The 20,170-nt window shown below is 39.7% G+C and overlaps 1 protein-coding gene and 2 long non-coding RNA genes across 3 annotated transcripts; all 3 read right to left on the reverse strand.

The window, feature by feature from the left end:
• Window positions 1-2,641: 2,641 nt before the first annotated feature.
• Window positions 2,642-5,380, reverse strand: LOC120569249. Its single transcript, XM_039817058.1, has 4 exons — window positions 5,206-5,380; window positions 4,579-4,594; window positions 3,025-3,109; window positions 2,642-2,890 (listed from the first exon to the last, which is right to left on the reverse strand). The coding sequence occupies exons 1-4, from the start codon at window positions 5,270-5,272 to the stop codon at window positions 2,756-2,758; spliced, it is 303 nt and encodes a 100-aa protein (XP_039672992.1). The 5' UTR covers window positions 5,273-5,380; the 3' UTR covers window positions 2,642-2,755.
• Window positions 5,381-13,441: 8,061 nt separating this feature from the next.
• Window positions 13,442-13,970, reverse strand: LOC120569251. The gene is made up of 2 exons (XR_005640851.1): window positions 13,620-13,970; window positions 13,442-13,508 (listed from the first exon to the last, which is right to left on the reverse strand). It is a non-coding gene; the product is annotated as an uncharacterized LOC120569251 (long non-coding RNA).
• Window positions 13,971-14,076: 106 nt separating this feature from the next.
• LOC120569252 lies at window positions 14,077-16,122 on the reverse strand. The gene is made up of 2 exons (XR_005640852.1): window positions 16,003-16,122; window positions 14,077-14,601 (listed from the first exon to the last, which is right to left on the reverse strand). It is a non-coding gene; the product is annotated as an uncharacterized LOC120569252 (long non-coding RNA).
• Window positions 16,123-20,170: the final 4,048 nt, after the last annotated feature.

Below are 20,170 nucleotides of genomic sequence, written 5' to 3' on the forward strand. Positions count from 1 at the left end.
ATTGATAACCGTTTAGACTTAAATTAGCGATTTAAACTCTTAACTTATTTTTTTCCCCACACAAAGCCTATAGTTGGCAGATTTCTGGATGTTATATTGCTGTATCCCTGATGTAGGCTATATTGTTAATTTGATAAAAACTGCAATGAAGTTACCAGTTTTTAAATACAGTTTTAATGCTTTGTTTGCAAATTGTCAACATTACAAAAAAATAGTACAAGCATAACATAAACGTAGGCCTATGCCAGATGAAAACATATAGCTCCACAATGAAGCCACACACTTGTAATACTATAAATAATACACATTTACAATAATACAACATGAGACCACAGAAGAGTACGATAAAAACGATTTTCATGCCTCCCATTGTAAGGGGGGATCTCATAACAAAAATTTATATAAGAGGTTTACCGATATTTAATTATAAATCTTACTTTTCTTCTTGCCAAATTTCATATCCATACATGCAGCTCTAGAAATTCTAAACCTTCCTTTGTTGCATTTAAAACGAGCTTGTATCTGTGGATTTTAGTGCCTACCTTACCTATGGGCCAGTAAGCCTATCATCAGTGGGATGATTTATATTCGCTAATTATATTGCAAATAATATGTTGGATTCATATTAGGATATTTTAATTTTCTTGGAAACTTTCAATAAATGTACAATAATTTGGTTGAGATTGATGTTAAACAGAAATAAGCTAACAAAGACACTGCACACAGCTTGACCATATAAACAGGTTAGTACAAGATCCGTATTGCTCTCAAACAAGGCAAACATTGTGAATGGGTTGCTGTAGGAACCCAGCGGTACAGAATCCCTGTTTGAACAGTTCGTCATTGTCCAGAAAGTGTAAACAGATGGTCCGAGGGTAAATCAAAGAGAGGTGTGTTATTGAAGAACAGTGTCTCTGACTGCCACGGCATGAGGGAAACTGACTGATCTGCAATCAGGCCTCAGATATAGCCTTTTTTGTTGTTACTTAATTTCTAGTAAAAAACAAAAGTTGCATGTGTTGCAGTTAGGCATTATCAACCCTTTCCTCAGTTTTCTTCAAATCTATATTGTTAAACAATACAAATCATTTCACCAATTTATTAAAAAGTTTCTCACGAGGGATGGACTGAGGGATTTTGGACTCATGACCTCAGTATTTCTAAAATGTAGTACTTTTGCATAAAGTTGATATTTTGTGTGTATAATCTTCAACTCGTCAGTTCTCCAAAGTAAGTATTAACTATATTTATACAGCTGTCAAATAAATATAGGGCTTAATGGAGTACAATGGATTTGTCTCTAAGATGTAGTGAAGTAGAAGTATGAATTAGCATGAAATGGAAATACTCAAGAAAGTGTAAGTAGCCTACCTCAAAGCTGTACTTAAATACAGTAAATGTTAGCCTACGTTTCACCCCTGTACTTGCGTGACAATATCTATAAAGCCATGTTAAATGATATTTAATTACATTTTAGTATTAGAATAAACTAGCTGTAAATGCAGTGGAATAAAAAGTACAAGTTTTCTTCCTGTCTTGGCCTTTTGTCCACAGAGGGAAAGTTGACATTTGTTAGAAAGATATTTCAAAAACAATTGCCCTCATTAACACATACAGTGTAAATACAAATGTGCTCATTATTTATATAATTTCTGCTTTTATTCAGCCTGTGATTTCAGTTGTTATCATGTCCTTTTGACCCATCCTGCACGCTTCTCTATTTTCTCTGTCTTAACCGCATCCTGAGGGAATTCATTATTATAACAAACTTTATCACCATCTGCTGGCCACTTAACACCATTACATATATTATCATAGCACAAAAGAAATCAGCCAAAAAGCATCAAATCAAATATAATCAACATGTAAGCTGAACACGACCATCAGAAACAGAAACACACATTTGACCTTTACTGCTGTATGCCTTTGGTCAATAGTAAAGTATTTTGAATCTGTGACTTCTCTGTATGCTATAAGATCCATACATTCATTTAGAAATCAAATTTTAATCTTGCCCTCTAGTGTCACATAATTGAAGGCTTGAAAACGTTGATACATCAGAGTCACAGCTCTGAAGATGTGTGACCCTGTCTGTCTGAATACTATGGTAGCTTCATGTTTGGTAACAGCTATCAAAATAAAGCAATAAAAAAGGCTATATCTGATGTGAGTGTTTGCTTTGGCCAGACAGAATCTGATGAGTTACAACAAACCATGTAACTCATAAATAAAATATGTTCTCTATGTATAAGATAGTAAGTAATAATTATAAAATACAGAAGTTATAAACATGACAGCGGTGGACTCAGGCTGTCTGCGGGGCAGGGGTGAAAAAATATAAAGGGCACCAGCATACGGCGGCTGCACATTGTTATCTCAATTTTAAGGCCACCATAGAGGTCACTTTATCATGTCTTATCTGCCATAGGGGCTTCCAAGAAGGCACCTTTGCGGTGTTTTTTTTTTCAGATTGGGTGGTGATGGCGCAGTGGATATGACGCATGCCTTTGGTGTAGGAGATCTGGGTTCTATTCCCACTGCGATACATCAACCAATGTGTCCCTGAGCAAGACACTTTACCCATAGTTGCTCCAGAGGTGTGCGGCCTCTGACATATACAGTATAGCAATTGTAAGTCGCTTTGGATAAAAGTGTCAGCTGTAATGTTGTTTTTTTAACATGGGTCACCAAGGGGGGCAGTCGCCATCATCAATCAATGTGTCGTCTCTCTTCTGTTCAACACATCTTTTGTTTCCTATTCAGCTTTATACTGAACTTCATGCTTGGCAGGATTGAATTGAGCCTCTAGATGAACCGACTCCCTCTGTCTGGGCTGCATTTTGTATTCTGCACAACTTTGGGATGGAGCAGGTGGAGCCACCTGTATGGACTGAAAGTGGAAATAAACTCACTATAAATCCAAGACACAAAAGAGCAGATGAACATTTAAAAGGAGAGAATGCTGAGAAATGCTTTGTGAGACATGAGAACAAAATAATTATATAACAACAAAGTTCTTCTAACCTCTCTTCCAAACTGAACAGAAAACTGGGCATAGCTCAGGGCCCTGCTTTCTTGGTCCTGGTTTGGGGTCTGGGTCCAGCTTTTTCTGCAGAGATAACATTTTGACCAGTAATGAGACCACTCATAACATTCCAATTGTTTCAGACACATTATTACATGAGACAAAGTTGATAATTAGATTGATGCTTTTATTTGAGATCTGCTCCTTTACTATTCTGTCTCTCTGGCTTTACCTCTCTCCATTAGTTTCTGTTTCTGTCCCTCTCTCTGATTCTGTCTCATCTTTCTCACTCTGTTCTTCATCTCTCATATTTCTTTCTCTAATTTCTTATCTCCTCCCACTGTGAGTTTGTCTCCCTTTTTTTCCATCTTTTCATTTTCTCAGATCAGAAGGCCAATCAAGCTGCATTGACCTAGTCAATGCAGCTCAGAAGTAGTCAAGATGAAAAACAATCTCTTGGTTAAAATCTGTTTCATATGGCTAAAATATTCCCATTCCAACAGTCAAGGAAGCAGCCTGTTTGAAGCCTGTGTGAAGACCCATGTATATTTATCTGCTAAATAATGCACTGTCAAGTTCCAACATTCTCTAAATGTTGTTTACTGGACGGGATCTCTTTCTCATGTCAGCAACAATCTCTATTTTAGAATGGAGCAAATGTAACAAAACCCAATTTCCCCCACAGGGAACAATAAAGCATTTCTGATTTTGATATTACATCATACACACTTTTATAACCAGCAAAAAAATCTTGTTTTAATGAGATAAGTCTCTTATCTTCTATCTTCTAGTAGAAGCATCTCTTGTTGATTTTTTTACAGCAAATCTTTGCAACATAACAAGATAATGTGATATATTCTTAAAATGACAGAATAATATGACATGCAGTTATAAAATATGTAATAGTGAAATGAATTGTTATAGTATAACTTGTAAAGTATCTTGTTAAAAGGAGAAAATTATAAATAAAAAATAAAAAAACATTTTTGTCATGGTGGCAACAATAGACCCTTATCACGGCAGACCTTTTGACTTGTCGAAGAAGGAGAAGCAGAGGTGAAATGAATAACATTAATGATGGCTGAATTCCATTTAGGTGAGCCAGCTCCAGGGCTCTGGTATTGTGTGTCACTGACATGTCTTACTGGGCCATGATGGAATAGAGCTATCCTTAACTAAACTTAGCTTCCTACTTTGACAAGTCAAAATGTCTGCCATGGAAAGGGTCTCTATGCCCCAGTAATCCATTAGTATCATCTAAGATTACCATGATGCAATGGAAACAGTTTTCTTTTATTAAAAGTGGATAAACAATAGTATACTGTGTAACATATATTTAGTAGAAAATACATAAATGTGTAACAACTGTAGCAACTAGCCCGCACTTCGGACAAATGGGGGAGGGGGGAGGAAGTCATTATCAGCAAAGATAAAGAAAAGGCACATGAATTAGTCTGAACTGTTTCAATATAAAGCAAATACAAGATATCACTTTTATAATGACAATTAGCTACAATTTGCACACACAGCACTAAATGAAAACTATCACTCACCTGTAGAGGCAGACAGCTGAAGTCAAGACAGATAGTAGCAATCCAGTTACAGCTGTAAGTATGTATAGAAAAGACCGCAATGGACTGATTTCTTTGCTTGTATCTGCAAAATCAGATGTGAATTAATTTAAGCAGCATGCAATTTGAGCTTTAAAATACACTATGGTATGTATAGATGATTAGCCCTGTTTTGTGCCCTACATACCTTCAGGTTCCGAAGACACCGTTAAATTCCACTTGATAGTCCATCTACCTTGTCTGTCAGTTATATCACATTTATAGAGTCCTGCATCGTCATGCTGAACATTAGAAATATCCAGCTTTGAAGGTAAGTTTATGTCTATTTTGTGAGAGGTGAAATTTGAAACAGTCTTATTGTCTGAGACTAGATGAGCAAAAAAAGATCTGCCTTTGGTCCAGATGATTTGCGTTGCATTTGTCTTTGATCTGTTGCAAGTGAGGATGACGGGGTCTCCCCTGGACACCAGCATATCCCTGTGCTCATCTGTCTGTGAAAGAATCTCTAACATTGAGGGAAACAATCAATCAATATAAAATGAAATCTGTAATTGAATCTATAAGCTTGCATCTCAAACAAACAATCAAACAAACAAATGTCCACTGTACCTGCAGAGACATGGCACATAATTAATACTTGAATGGAGAGCAGAGCTGCTTGGTGTAGGCTGAACATAATGGCCTTCAGATAAAGACTGAAACTTCAACATCAGCTTTTACATGTATTTGTGGAGGAGGCGCAGGGGAAAGGAAGTGGTTAGCTGCTGTTTAGCTGCTCCAAACTAAGGTGTGTGACCATTCTGCTAAGTGTACATTTAAAGCATGTTGAAAATAAAAATAAATATACCGTAAAAATTATTTAATTAGTAATAATTAAAATGCATGTTCAACTGCAGGAAAAGCTCCTCTGGATAGTGTTGAAAACACTTTAGCCACACAGTGTGACCCTGCTGCTGAGTGTACTTTCCGAACATGTCATATACTGTTTGATCCTTATAAGAAGCATAATAACCTGACCTAATAAAGGAGCTGTTGCTCAGTGGATTACATATGCATTCCCCCAGAGGAGTCAACAGCTTCTACTTTGGAGTACTTCACTGTTTTGATCACAAGAGACTTTGACACTATTACAAGAACAAGAACTGTTACTTTACAGCAGAGCAACACACACTCAGAGATGTCCTCCACTGGAATAATTGAACATAAAACTATACTTGACTGTAGTCTCTGTGTAGCTCTCTTCACGACAACACAGACACAGGTTGGTTCTTGACGGGAGCGTTTATTGCTTTGCTCTTCTGTCCTTAATGCATCCACATCACGCCGTGAGAACTACATGAATGAACACAGTAAGCACGTCCAATTAATTATACATTACCGAAGACAAGTACAAATTCCGCTTGGCGAGAATATAAACAAAGTTTCACATATAAGATAAAATACCTCGTTGGCTGCTTGTCCTGAAAAGAGGTTCTTAAATCCTAGGAAAATCCTTCACAGTTCGTTTTGACCTCCGACAACAGTGAAACTCCAACTTAATTAGCAGAGCGCCCGTGCGTACACCTTAGGTTTCCTTTTGTCCATTGACAAATTCCGCAGCAGCGGAAACCAAAACAGAGAACTTTAGTTCCGAGAGAAACAAAACACAACGGACTTAAATCTAACTATTACATCACATTCATTTTAACCTTTACATTTCACATTTCCTATTTATTTACTGTATGAGACTGAATATAAACTATAAATTTACTATGAATTTTGCATTAATTATGCATCATAAACACAGCACATATTTAACAGCACTTACACTCCCACCAAATCACTCATTAACTTAAAATGTGGGATTTCTTTTGCCAAATATTATGTAAGAATCAATAAAATGATTTTGGTCTGAATAGATGTGACCTTATGTATGTGATTTTAATTAGCCTCTAGTAAGGTAACTACCTTGTGGATAGGCCTTTCAAGGTAAACTAATCTAGTGTGTGGTTTTCCCTTATCAAGTGTAGTGTCACTGATTAGTAGCTTCAGCTTTCGCACCATGCCGTCTGCACTAGGATGAGCTTCTATAACTCTGGCAAGCTTCCACTCGTTTCTTGGTGAGCTGTCATCTTTTAGAATCACAATGTCATCTACTTGTGAGTTTCGTGATGTTCTTTGCCATTTCTGGCGTTGTTGTAGGTTTAGCAAGTATTCCTGTTTCCATCTTCGCCAGAATTCATTGGCTAGGAACTGCACTCTTTTCCACCTTTTACATAGATATAGGTCTTCTTTGCAGAACTGTCCAGGCGGGGGCAGAATGATTGATGATTTCATGGTTAGTATGTGGTTGGGGGTGAGAGGTTCTGGACCGGTAGGATCGTTAAGGTGTTCAACACTTAGTGGCCTGCTGTTGATTATAGCCATTGTTTCGTAAAGGAAGGTCCTCAGAGTTGTGGTGTCAAGTCTGCTTGCGGACTTGTCGAGCATGGTAGTCAGAATACTCCGAATTGTTCGAATTTGGCGCTCCCATACTCCACCCATATGACTCGCTGATGGGACGTTCATTACGAATTCACAACCGATCGCTCGCTGACGTTCCTGATCCATTCCCTTGAGCAACTCAGAAAACACTCTCTTAGCACCCATGAAATTTGTTCCCTGGTCGCATCTCAATTGGCGTACAGGACCTCTGATAGCCACAAATGTTCGAAGTGCATTTATGAAGGCGTCTGTTGTCAAGTCGTCCAGTGTCTCAATATGCACTGCTCTGGAACATAAGCAGGTAAACAACAATCCATATCGTTTTAATTCCTTTCTTCCTTCCTTCACGATGAAGGGGCCGAAACAGTCAAGACCACAGTAAGTAAAGGGAGGGGAGGTCTCTGTTCTCTCTTCTGGCAGATCCGCCATTTGTTGAACTTCTGTAGTTCTTCTGTATCTCCTACATTGTACACATTTGTAAATGTGTGACGAGACTACATTTCCACATCCCAAGATCCATATTCCGTTCGCACGCAACTCGTTCATAGTCATGCCTCTTCCTTGGTGATAAACACGCTCATGATGATGTTTGACGAGCAGGGCTGACACATGAGATTTTTTCGGAAGTATTGCGGGATGTTTTACGTCATGATGCAAGGCTGATTGGGATAGCCGTCCTCCCACCCTAAGGACATTTTCCTTGTCCAGGAATGCATTTAACTGGTGCAACTTGTTGCGCTTGTTCAGGGTATGTACTTTCTGAGATTTTATTTTGTGAATGTCTTCAGCGAAGGCTTCTTCCTGCACCAGCTTGATAATGAAGACTTCCGCTTCTCTTCTTTCTTCAAGACTGGTTGCTTCGTTCGTTCTTGTTTGAAGTCCCTTGAATTCTCTGACAAATCTCTGGAGCCTGGCGACGGCTCTCACTGCTCTAGACCAGTCAGAAAATTTAATTAAGTGGTTTGCCATTGTATTTACTTCTTTTGTCCTGACTGTGTGGACGTGGGTTTTGCGAAGCTCAGGATCGGTCGCTTCTACTTCTCCCACCATTTGCTCTTCAGGTGGAAGATTTGACTGCCAAAGAAAGTTGGGTCCTTTCAGCCAGTTCGACTCTTTCAGCTGGACTGCACTCAGTCCTCTTGAGGCGCAGTCGGCTGGATTATTTTCGGAACTGACATGTCGCCATTGTTCAGGATTTGTGCTTGATTTTATGCGTTGGATCCGGTTAGCTACAAAGGTGTGAAATCTCTTGGCGTCGTTGTTCACATAGCCAAGGACCACCTTCGAGTCTGTCCAGAAACACTCTTGCAGGTTTTCGATCTCAAGCTCCCTTTTAACAAAGTCACCATTTCGGACTGAAGTCACAGCTGACGACAATTCAAGTCTTGGGATAGTTGTTTGTTTGGTAGGGGCTACTCTTGCCTTTCCCATGACAAGTGAGCAACTTATCTGTCCCGTTTCACTTATAGCTCGAAGATATGAGCATGCACCATATCCATTGAGACTTGCGTCTGAAAAGTTGTGAAGCTCATAACGCCTAACCTTGCCAAAGCTTGATGGAAGATAGCTTCTTGGAATCTTTAGGGCTGCGAGGTGAGGCAAATCCTTGAGCCATGACTCCCATTGTGGCAGGATGTGCTCTGGGAGATCTTCGTCCCAGCCTACTTTGTCTCTGCATAACATCTGAAGGATCTGTTTGCCGACTAGTATGAAAGGAGCCACAAACCCCAGCGGATCATAGACTGAAGCAACAGTTGAAAGAACCCCTCTCCTTGTCAGTGGATTTTCCTTAACTACAACCCTGAATTGGAATTCATCAGCTTCGACGCACCACTGAACTCCAAGTGCGCGTTCAATGTGAAGATCTCCTAGAGCCATGTCTAGATCTTTGGCTTGGGCGCGTTCTGCAAGTGGTATTGCAGCAATCACTTCTTTGTCGTTTGACACAAACTTGTGTAGCCGGAGGTTTCCTGTTCTGCATAAGGCTCTCGACTCTTCCACCAGGTGTATGGCTTCAGCAGGTGAACACACGCTTATTAAGCCATCGTCGACGTAAAAGCTTCTCTGAATGAACTTGATAGACTCTTCGCTAAATCTTCCATGACCCTGCGATGCCAGATGCTTAAGTCCAAAGTTGGAGCAGCCAGGGGATGAAGCTGCCCCAAACAGGTGCACCCTCATTCTGTACACTGACGGGTTGGAGTCCAGATCACCTTTGTCCCACCAGAGAAACCTTAGGTAGTCTTGATGTTTCTTTGCAACATGAAACTGGTGAAACATCTTCTCAACGTCACACATTATGGCGACTGGACCTTTCCTAAATCGACATAACACTCCGACTAATGTGTTAGTTAAGTCTGGCCCGGTCAAGAGATGATCATTTAGGGAAGTTTCTTGGTAGCGTGCAGAACAGTCGAAAACCACACGGATCTTCCCTGGTTTGTGGGGGTGGTAAACTCCGTGGTGCGGAATGTACCATGCTGGTTGGTTATTGAGTTCGGGCTGTGGAACCTTCTCAGCATCTCCTCGGGTTATTATGTCATTCATGAAATGGACATAATCCTCGTAGTACTGCTTATTTCTCCTCAGTCGTCGCTCTAATGAGGTGAGCCTATGAACTGCACATTGTCTGTTGTCTGGTAGATTAGGTTTGTCCGCTCTTGAAGGGAAGCGGGAGCTCATAATGGCCGTCTTCTTTCTGCCTTGCGCCTTCTTCTTTTAAGCTAAGAAGAGAAGGTCTTCCTGAGAAACTGGGTTATCATCTGTAGTGTGATCTGTGAAGTCAGATTCAAGGACCTTGATTATGTCTGTTGGGTTGATTTCTTTGACTCGAGTTTTGCAGACAAAGTGAACTTCTTTCTTCAGCTGAATGAATGGTTGTAATGCGAAGGTGTCACTTGTCGCACTATGATTCTGTGACTGGTTCCTATTGCGTCGCCGTAATCACTTGCTGGATTCGGAGCATCCGACAATGCTCCAGCCGGAGATCAGTTCGCTGTGCAAATGGAAGATTTTCTTCACCACAAAGGATCTCTCTTGGAAGAAGGGCTTGATGACAATTATAGCCTATCAGCAGACCTACTTCACAGTCCAGCGGTGGTGGGATCTTGTCTGCCAGTTGCTTCAGATGAGGCCATTTTAGAGCCGTTTCAGCGGTTGGGATGTGCAATCTGTCAGCAGGAATAAACTCGTGTGAAAAGTGGTGGCAATGGGATCCTTTTCTCTAAGTTGTATCCTCTCACTTGTAGATTTGTCAGTTTCTGGCATGGTATAACTGTCGATCTTGAAGACATTGAGAAAACGCAAACTAACACTCTCTTTATTTGTGTTGAGCTCTTGGGCCACTTCATCTAGGATGAAAGTTGTATCCCCTCGTGTCTAAGAGTGCGTAGCCTAGAACTTCTTGATCTGGCTGTTTTGTGGACGAAACCCAGACTGGTATGATTGAGGACGTCTGTACGTTTGGGCCTTCTTGTACAACTCTGTTGGTAGTTGCTGTTGCAGCTATTTCTTTGGTATCTGTTCCTTCCTTTGAGTTGTCGTCTCCTTTTGGGGGTGTTGACCTTTGATTTTGCTTGAATTTGTCATCATGCAAACATGTTGGATGTCTCTTCTGACATATTTCACATGTGCTTTTGTTATCACACATTTTTGAGTGATGACCAGTCTTCAAACATCCAAAGCAAAGTTTTTCTGCTTGCACAAACTTAACACGATCTTGAACCATCCTTTCAACAAACTTCCTGCATAACGGAGGGGTCTCCTGTTCTTTTGCAGAAGATGCATAATGAGATGTTGCTTTGAGTTGTGTTTGTGGACAGTGTCTTTGCTTGAATGGTTTGACTTCGCAGTTGCTTTGGTTTCTCGCTTTCTATACTCTTAAGAGCTTGCATTGAGGAAATAGGATCACAAGCGAGATCGGCTTCCTTCGATATAAAGTCTACAAACACTTTGAATGGAGGGTACTCAGAAGTTGCTTGTCTGGCTTCCATGGCTTTGCGGTTCCAACTGGATACCAGCCAATCCGGCAACTTCAGCAGAATTTTTTGACTCTCGTTGCAGTCATTAAGAACATCCAGTGACTTAATGTGGGGCATTGCAGCTTCGCAGCTCTTGAGAAAGTCTGCAAAGTCCCTTAGCTCACAACCATTCTTAGAGCTTACTTTTGGCCATCCGTGCAGCTTGTCTCTGAAGGACTTCCCAATTATGAATGGATCTCCGAAACGTTTTTCCAACAGCTGCCAGGCTGAGTCATATGCCGCACCAGTACCTAGGAGGAAAAATCCTTCAACAGCTTTCATAGCGGCCCCCCTAAGTACTTTCTTAGGTAATACAGTTTTTCATTCTTCGAATGTTTTTCCTGTCTATTAATGTTTGAAAGGATAAGCGCCAGTCTTTGAACTTCAAAGGATCTCCAGTGAATACTGCAGGCTCTGGTGTTGGGAGATGATTTGAACTTATGGCTTCTGCAAGCATGTTGACCAGATCAGAGCTATTCTGCCCGTGTGGCATGGACATTGAAGTTGGTAGGGCTTGTGGCACAAATTGTGGACTTTGAGAACCAGGAGCTTGACTTGTAACTGGTAGGTGTTGAGGAATAAAGGAGGGACTTAAGGCATGGAGGGCTTGTGTTGTGACTGGCAGTGGTTGAGGAATGACTGGGGAACTTGTGGAGTTAAGAACTTGAAGTTCTCCTGCTGGTTCAACTTCATGCAGAAAGTCAGTTGGCTCAATGCTTCCTTCGACTTGATCGTAGACCTTTATTCGAGCGTTTGCGGCATTCAGCTTCTTAATTTCCTCTAGGCGTTCAAGCTTTCTACGCTTGTCTTGCATCGCCTGTTTTCTAACTAGGTTCTCAGATTCAAATTGTGCCAGGAGCTGTCTACCTTCGGCTTCTAGCCTTTGAAGCTCTGTCTCTTCCCTTTCTTGTTCATCCAACACTGCCAAAACTTCCTTGGATGCGCAGCGCTTCAGCTGCAGCTTCGTTTCTTCTGACTGAGTGAATGCTAGAGCGAGTAGATCCACATTTTGAATGACGGGAGCGTGACTTTGATAAAGAATCTGTTGAGTCTAGGATGGAGCCGACATCGGGCCAAGGTTCATCCTCCTCATCTGCAGTATGCCCTTTAAGTTGTCTTTCTGCCCTTTGAATGATGAATCCTGAAAGAGATATGCACAGGTCAACTCTGCGTCGCTGGCTTGGTTCGGGAGTTTGCATTTGACGTAACTCTTCATAAATGGCCTGTACATCAGAACACGTTCCTTTTATGTTCTCAATCAGTTCATTTAATTCTTCCTCAGAGGCCGCATCAGTCAATATCTCCTTGCCTATTCTTGCATGATACTTCCATTTCTCATGGATGATTCTGTACCGACGCTGTACTCTCTTCAGCCTTTCTTCTTGAAGTTCTTTTCCTTTCTCTGTTATGTTTCGGGTTCTTTCACTTCTTCGTATTCTTTCCACTTCTTTTGTAGACTCGTATCTGTAACTTTCCGGGTTTGAGCAGGGGATGTTTTTCCGGCAGGTCTGTGCTCGCAGGTCTCAGTGCACATTTTTCAGTATGGCTATGGTGTGTGTAATTATTGAGTTAGATTTATATTAGGCTGTGTGAATGTGAGCTACAGTAAGCCTAAATGTGGGATACTAGGAAGGTTAAGGCAATATGAATTCCTTAACTGTGTGAAGACTAAATGAGTAGCCTAATTTTTAAACTTAAACTTCAATATTGCATCAATAAACTGTATCAGAATGTATCAGAACTTAGCTACACTTCAAGTTGACTTCAATTTCAAAATATATTAAAATAAGACATTACTTTGGCGCAGATAAACACCTTGTACACCTTAATCAGTGAGCTTAGAAATGAATGAATTAATGTATCACTGTGCTCTTTAGACTTGGTTGGCATTACTCTCCATTAAGCACAACATTTAAAATCTTGATTCAAACTTATATTCTTGTCTTTCACTTTAATACTCAAACTTATTCACTCCCTTATGGAGTTAAATTCTCATTTACCTTGTAGCATGTAACGGCCAGAAACCACAGCACAATAGATATATCCCCAAAACATGTAGCCTAGGCACTGTAATGCAAAGTTAATAGAGCTGAGTCCTTAGTTGCAATTTCCAAGTTGAACCACTTCTCACCACTTTAACTTGACTGGTGGAGCGCTTCTTGGCTTCAGCTTGAAAGGTTGCGCTTTCAACACAGTCTATTCACCGTTGCTTGCATTCGCTATGGTAACCACGTCATGGGATCGCTTATCTGATCTGCTGGATGAGTCGGTACTGCGGCGGCGGTCGCGTAGTCTCTCCTACCCGTGTTGAGCAGGCGAGTTCTCACTGTAGCTCTCTTCACGACAACACAGACACAGGTTGGTTCTTTGGAACGGGCGTTTATTGCTTTGCTCTTCTGTCCTTAATGCATCCACATCACGCCGTGAGAACTACATGAATGAACACAGTAAGCACGTCCAATTAATTATACATTACCGAAGACAAGTACAAATTCCGCTTGGCGAGAATATAAACAAAGTTTCACATATAAGATAAAATACCTCGTTGGCTGCTTGTCCTGAAAAGAGGTTCTTAAATCCTAGGAAAATCCTTCACAGTTCGTTTTGACCTCCGACAACAGTGAAACTCCAACTTAATTAGCAGAGCGCCGTAACGTGCACACCTTAGGTTTCCTTTTGTCCATTGACAAATTCCGCAGCAGCGGAAACCAAAACAGAGAACTTTAGTTCCGAGAGAAACAAAACACAACGGACTTAAATCTAACTATTACATCACATTCATTTTAACCTTTACATTTCACATTTCCTATTTATTTACTGTATGAGACTGAATATAAACTATAAATTTACTATGAATTTTGCATTAATTATGCATCATAAACACAGCACATATTTAACAGCACTTACACTCTGAAATGCAATTTATTGTAATTTAAAATACCCCCTGTAATTCCCTCACAGAACAGTAGTGGGCACAGAACCCAATGGAAGCCTGTTGAGTTGAGATACCTTTATTGTCATTACAACTAACATTGACAGACGTGAAAACATTCAACACAGCATACTACTCATAAAACCAACTTATACATAACAACATATTAAAATACACAGAGTACCATGAATTCACAAGTAAAAAAAAATCCCTAAAGTGACAGCTCTGGTTTTAATGTGTTAATGTTAGATGAGCCAAAGGCATCAGGGACCCAGTTGTCCTTCCTCTGATTGTCCATGTCTCTTGTTTAACTTTCATTTAAATGCCTTGTCAGCTCAGAGACCGTAGATTGAGTTGAGTCTCTCCGTGTACTGACTCCTGTGTTTGTAATTTGCCCTACTGTCTGTGACACCCTGCGGCTGAGGGACAGGAAGTAAAAAATAAAGTTCATCGTTGTCTCCGAGAATGAATGAATAAGAAGAGACAAGTGAGAGTGTTAAAGATGAGAAAGTCCCTCTGACCTCTCCTTCCGACTGAAGATCAAACTGCTTCTGGACTGGGTTCTGGTTTGGTGTCCTGGCCCCGAGTTTTCTGCAGTGATAAACTTCAAAAGTTAAACACAAGAAAGACACACTGAAAGTCTCATGATGGCAATTAATTCACAAACAGTTGTGGAAGGAGTACTCAGATGTGAGTAATACATTATATACTGTATGACATTATTAGGTTACTGTGCTCCTGGATAGAACTGCACACAAATACAAGCTGGCCATCAATGACAAATGCAGCAAAGGTAAATGATGTGTCTCTTCAAAGTGAATTTACCTTTGTGGAGACATTCTGCTCGGTTTGTATTTTTGTAACATAAAGATCCACAGGAGTATTGTTATGTCATAACTGACTCCTGTAAACTTTCTAAACACGTGTTTTTGCAATTGTTTTTTATTGTATTGATTACAATTATAGGGTTACATTCACTAACATTTTGTCGTGCTTATGTATGACAATACAGCTTTTGTTGGGAATGCTTTAACTTAAGCAATAGTTTGTCAACGCCCATTGCATCAACTGTCAAGTCTTTATAATTATTCTGTTTGCATGAATCTTTAGTGACATCAAAACATTCATACAGTCTCTGTGCATGTAGCTGCACTATAGATATATACATCAAAGCTCATGCACGTGTACAGGTAGGCTAACTACAGACTAGGCTCTGTAGTAACCACGGCCCTAGCCAGGATTTTAGGTCACGAGTGCCGCATCCACCAAAGTCAAAAACACGTTATCCAAATTGTTTTGAGTTTTCACATTTGTTTTTTCTTTTGCTTATTTATATTCATATTTTATGTTGAAATATGTAAATTTCATTTCCCAGCATTAAGGTCTAAATGTTTGGAAACACTGCCAGGCATGAAACTGATGGTGGAGAAATACTGATAATTACATGGCTGGGTATCAAATCTCAAACTTCAATCCTTAATCAAAATGTCCGTAGCACAGAGTATTGAAAAGTGCATCAAAAGTCAGTGTTGAAAGCTTTGTCAGATCTTAAGGCTTTTTGACTTATTCTTTGATTAGATATTTCCTGATTTATTTTGTGAAATATCTCTAACCTTAGAGTATATCTTGTATAGGCAAAGCTTTTTATTCAACACTGATGCATTGAGCAGTTTGATATGTTTTGTTAAAGCAAAAGAAAAAGGTCAAAAGGTTAATGTTTATATTCCCTAAATATATTGTATACATACGTATATTAATACTCAGTCCTTGTTGTTTTCTAATTTAGAATGTTTTGGCCAAATAGTAGTTTGATTTAATTATATTGAATTTAAACAGACACAAAGGTGTTTGTTTATTTTTTTAAATGTTATATTTTAATTGACAAAACAATCTCACCACAAGCTTACAATTGAATGCTTAAATCAGAGCTATGGGTCCAATGCATTGCTCATGGACCAATGCCACGAACATCACAAAGAAAATTCCATTTACCTTTTATTTTATTTGAATGGAGCTTAAATAAAGCTAGGGCAGCACTCTAATTTGATAGTTTATTGCCACACAACGGACGTTCCTGGCAGCGCCCTTCCTCAGATCAGGGCCTGATCTGGATTGGTTGTGGCTCCCTCCGTTGGGATTGAAGGGCTAGTTGTGGATGATTTACTCCACCTGTGCAGTTTGGGTTGTTTAGTTAAACCCACCTGTGTGTGGAGTATTGTTTGTAATTGCCTGTGCACACGCTGAGGAAGGGCGCTGACCGAAACGTCCGTTGTGTGGCATTCAAAGTTTTGTCTACATGAGTTTAGCGCGTCCAGTCCTATTTTTTATTTGAATGGAGCTAAAACGCAGACCTGGACATATAAAACCAAGACTAACTCTATGACAAGATGATAATAATAGTAAAGTACAATAAGTATGTTTTCTTCCTGTCTTGGCCTTTTGTCCACAGAGGGAGAGTTGACATATGTTAGAAAGATATTTCAAAAACAATTGCCCTCATTAAAACATACAGTGTAAATACAAATGTGCTCATTATTTATATAATTTCTGCTTTTATTCAGCCTGTGATTTCAGTTGTTATCATGTCCTTTTGACCCATCCTGCACGCTTCTCTATTTTCTCTGTCTTAACCGCATCCTGAGGGAAGCTGACTCCAGTGTCTACATCTTGATTTTAAGCTTTGTCCCAATTTCCTTCTTTTCCTAACAACCATAAACCTACAATTTAGCAAATCATACATACCTTATCCACCTCAAAAATGTAAAGCCTAAAAAACAGGTTGTCTTTAGTCTTTAAAAACACATTTATTTTAACAAATTAGGGCTTTACAAGTTATCCTTGTGGCTATAATGTGACATAACGGTGGCATTGTGGAACATTTATAACAAACTTTATCACCATCTGCTGGCCACTTAACACTGTTACATATATTATCATAGCACAAAAGAAATCAGCCAAAAAGCATCAAATCAAATATAATAAACATGTAAGCTGAACACGACCATCAGAAACAGAAACACACATTTGACCTTTACTGCTGTATGTCTTTGGTCAATAGTAAAGTATTTTGAATCTGTGACTTCTCTGTATGCTATAAGATCCATACATTCATTTAGAAATCAGATTTTAATCTTGCCCTCTAGTGTCACATAATTGAAGGCTTGAAAGCATTGATACATCAGAGTCACAGCTCTGAAAATGTGTGACCCTGTCTGTCTGAATACTATGGTAGCTTCATGTTTGGTAACAGCTATCAAAATAAAGCAAAAGAGTAAAAAGGCTATATCTGATGTGAGTGTTTGCTTTGGCCAGACAGAATCTGATGAGTTACAACAAACCATGTAACTCATAAATAAAATATGTTCTCTATGTATAAGATAGTAAGTAATAATTATAAAATACAGAAGTTATAAACATGACAGCGGTGGACTCAGGCTGTCTGCGGGGCAGGGGTGAAAAAATATAAAGGGCACCAGCATACGGCGGCTGCACATTGTTATCTCAATTTTAAGGCCACCGTAGGTCACTTTATCATGTCTTATCTGCCATAGGGGCTTCCAAGAAGGCACCTTTGCAGTGTTTTTTTTAAATTTATTTTTTTAACATGGGTCACCAAGGGGGGCAGTCGCCATCATCAAATGTGTCGTCTCTCTTCTGTTCAACACATCTCTTGTTTCCTATTCACCTTTATACTGAACTTCATGCTTGGCAGGATTGAATTGAGCCTCTAGATGAACCGACTCCCTCTGTCTGGGCTGTGTTGTGTATTGTGCACAACTTTGGGATGGAGCAGGAGGAGCCACCTTCTGTATGGACAGAAAGGGGAAGTTAACTCACTTTATAGGCTACCATGGTCTGGGTGAATACTCGATTCTGATTGGATACAGGGTGTCCATTAAAAAGTGATGTAGGACACCTACTAAAGGAGTTCTGAAACTGTCTGTTTACTGTTCTAAATGAATGCGCTACATTAAATCAAAAAGGAAATGTGGATTTATTATTTCGTCCTCTGAACACCACAGGATGGCGCTAAAACACACAGGCTGCAATAAGTAAGTTATACTGCCCCTGTGGACTGGCTTTGTTTCACAGCGAATAACGTTATCGCACATCCCGTTCACTGTTCAGGTCGCTGCTTCAGGCTGCGCCACTGCAGCTGACAGTAACGTTACACATCGCGGATAAAATTATTTGTAAAAGTCGTTATATTGTTTTGGGGACAATGACGTGGCTGGAAAGCTAGCTTGTCTTGTTGTTCAACATACTTCGGCGGAGGCAACTTCGGCGTCGGACGGTTCACGCCTCGCTGTCGTCCATTAATACCTGACAGTGGACACCTCGTCAGGCATTTACCCTTACTTATACCATGGTCTGGGGGAATACTCGATTCTGATTGGCTGCAGGGTGTCCATTAGGAGATAATGCTGAGAAATTCTTTGTGAGACATGAGAACAAAATAATTTGAGTAACAACAAAGTTCTTCTAACCTCTCTTCCAAACTGAACAGAAAACTGGGCATAGCTCAGGGCCCTGCTTTCTTGGTCCTGGTTTGGGGTCTGGGTCCAGCTTTTTCTGCAGAGATAAAATTGTGACCAGTAATGAGACCACTCATAACATTCCAATTGTTTCAGACACATTATTACATGAGACAAAGTTGATAATTAGATTGGTGCTTTTATTTGAGATCTACTCCTTTACTTAAAGTGATGGTTTGGAGTAATTTCACCCTAGGGTCCTTTGCACCATGACCTCGAGCCAAACAACTCCCCAGAAGCTTTTTTTCACCTGGGTCGAACATTGGGAGAGTTAGTGTAGAGTAGCGTTATCAGCTGAATAGCTTAGCGCAGAGGCTAATGGATCCAGGTTTGTATTTCGTAAAAATGCCCGAAATGATACCAAACTTCTACACTAGTACAAATAGGTTATGCACTCATAAAACGATGGATTGGAAAGTTTGTAAGTACACCAGAAGTTTATGTAAATAACTGTTGGCTTCTCGTCTCTGCTGCTGCTGCTGCTACTACTGGCAGTAAGGGTGCTTAGGGCCGTCTACAAATTACAACACCGAAAAGAGATACAACTAAATATTTATTAATTTAATGATTAAATAAGGTAATGTCTCCAAACTTACCACAATTATAACTTGTCTCCTGCTAGTTATACTACAGCGCTTACTTTAAAAAAAAGTTAAATTAATAAATATTTTTGTTGTATCTTTCTCACCCTGTTCTTCATCTCTCAGATTTCTTTCTCTAATTTCTTATCTCCTCCCACTGTGAGTTTGTCTCCCTTTTTTTCCACTGCAGGCTCTTCTGCCTCTGACTCTACTCGCCTCTCTTATCAAGCTGTACTGACCTACAGTAGTCAAGATGAAAAACAATCTCTTGGTTAAAATCTGTGTTTCATATGGCTAAAATATTCCCATTCCAACAGTAAAGGGATATATTCTAATAATGAGAAAATGACGGAATAATATGACACATTTATAAAATGTGTAGTTATAAAATGAATAAAATCTTGTTACAGTATAACTTGTAAAGTATCTTGTTAAAAGGAGAAAATTATAAACTAAAAAAACATTTTTGTCATGGTGGCAACAATAGACCCTTATCACGGCAGACCTTTTGACTTGTCGAAGCAGAGGTGAAATGAATAACATTAATGATGGCTGAACTCCATTTAGGTGAGCCAGCTCCAGGGCTCTGGTATTGTGTGTCACTGACATGTCTTACTGGGCCATGATGGAATAGAGATATCCTTAACTAAACTTAGCTTCCTACTTTGACAAGTCAAAATGTTTCTGCCATAGAAAGGGTCTCTATGCCTCAGTAATCCATTCATTTATGCAATTTATTATTAAAAGTGGATAAACAATAGTATACTGTGTGAAATATATTTTGTAGAAAATACATAAATGTGTAACAAAGCAACTAGCTTACACTTCGGATACACAACAACGACAAATGGGGGAGGGGGGAGGAAGTCATTACCAGCAAAGATGAAGAAAAGGCACATGAATTAGTTTCAACTGTTTTTAAAATAAAGCAAATACAAGATATCACTTTTATAATGACAATTAGCTACAATTTGCACACACAGCACTAAATGAAAACTATCACTCACCTGTAGAGGCAGACAGCTAGAATGAAGACACAGAACA

This window comes from Perca fluviatilis, chromosome 12 (assembly GCF_010015445.1).
Source record: "Perca fluviatilis chromosome 12, GENO_Pfluv_1.0, whole genome shotgun sequence".
Taxonomy (NCBI): domain Eukaryota; kingdom Metazoa; phylum Chordata; class Actinopteri; order Perciformes; family Percidae; genus Perca; species Perca fluviatilis.

Bases quoted from the DNA above. Each gene is read 5' to 3' on its own strand.
- LOC120569249 (XM_039817058.1), bottom strand. From the start codon at position 5,272: ATGTTCAGCCTACACCAAGCAGCTCTGCTCTCCATTCAAGTATTAATT. The intron at 2,891-3,024 runs GTTAGAAGAACT...TTCCACTTTCAG, and splicing joins CTGTTCAGTTTGGAAGAGAG to TCCATACAGGTGGCTCCACC.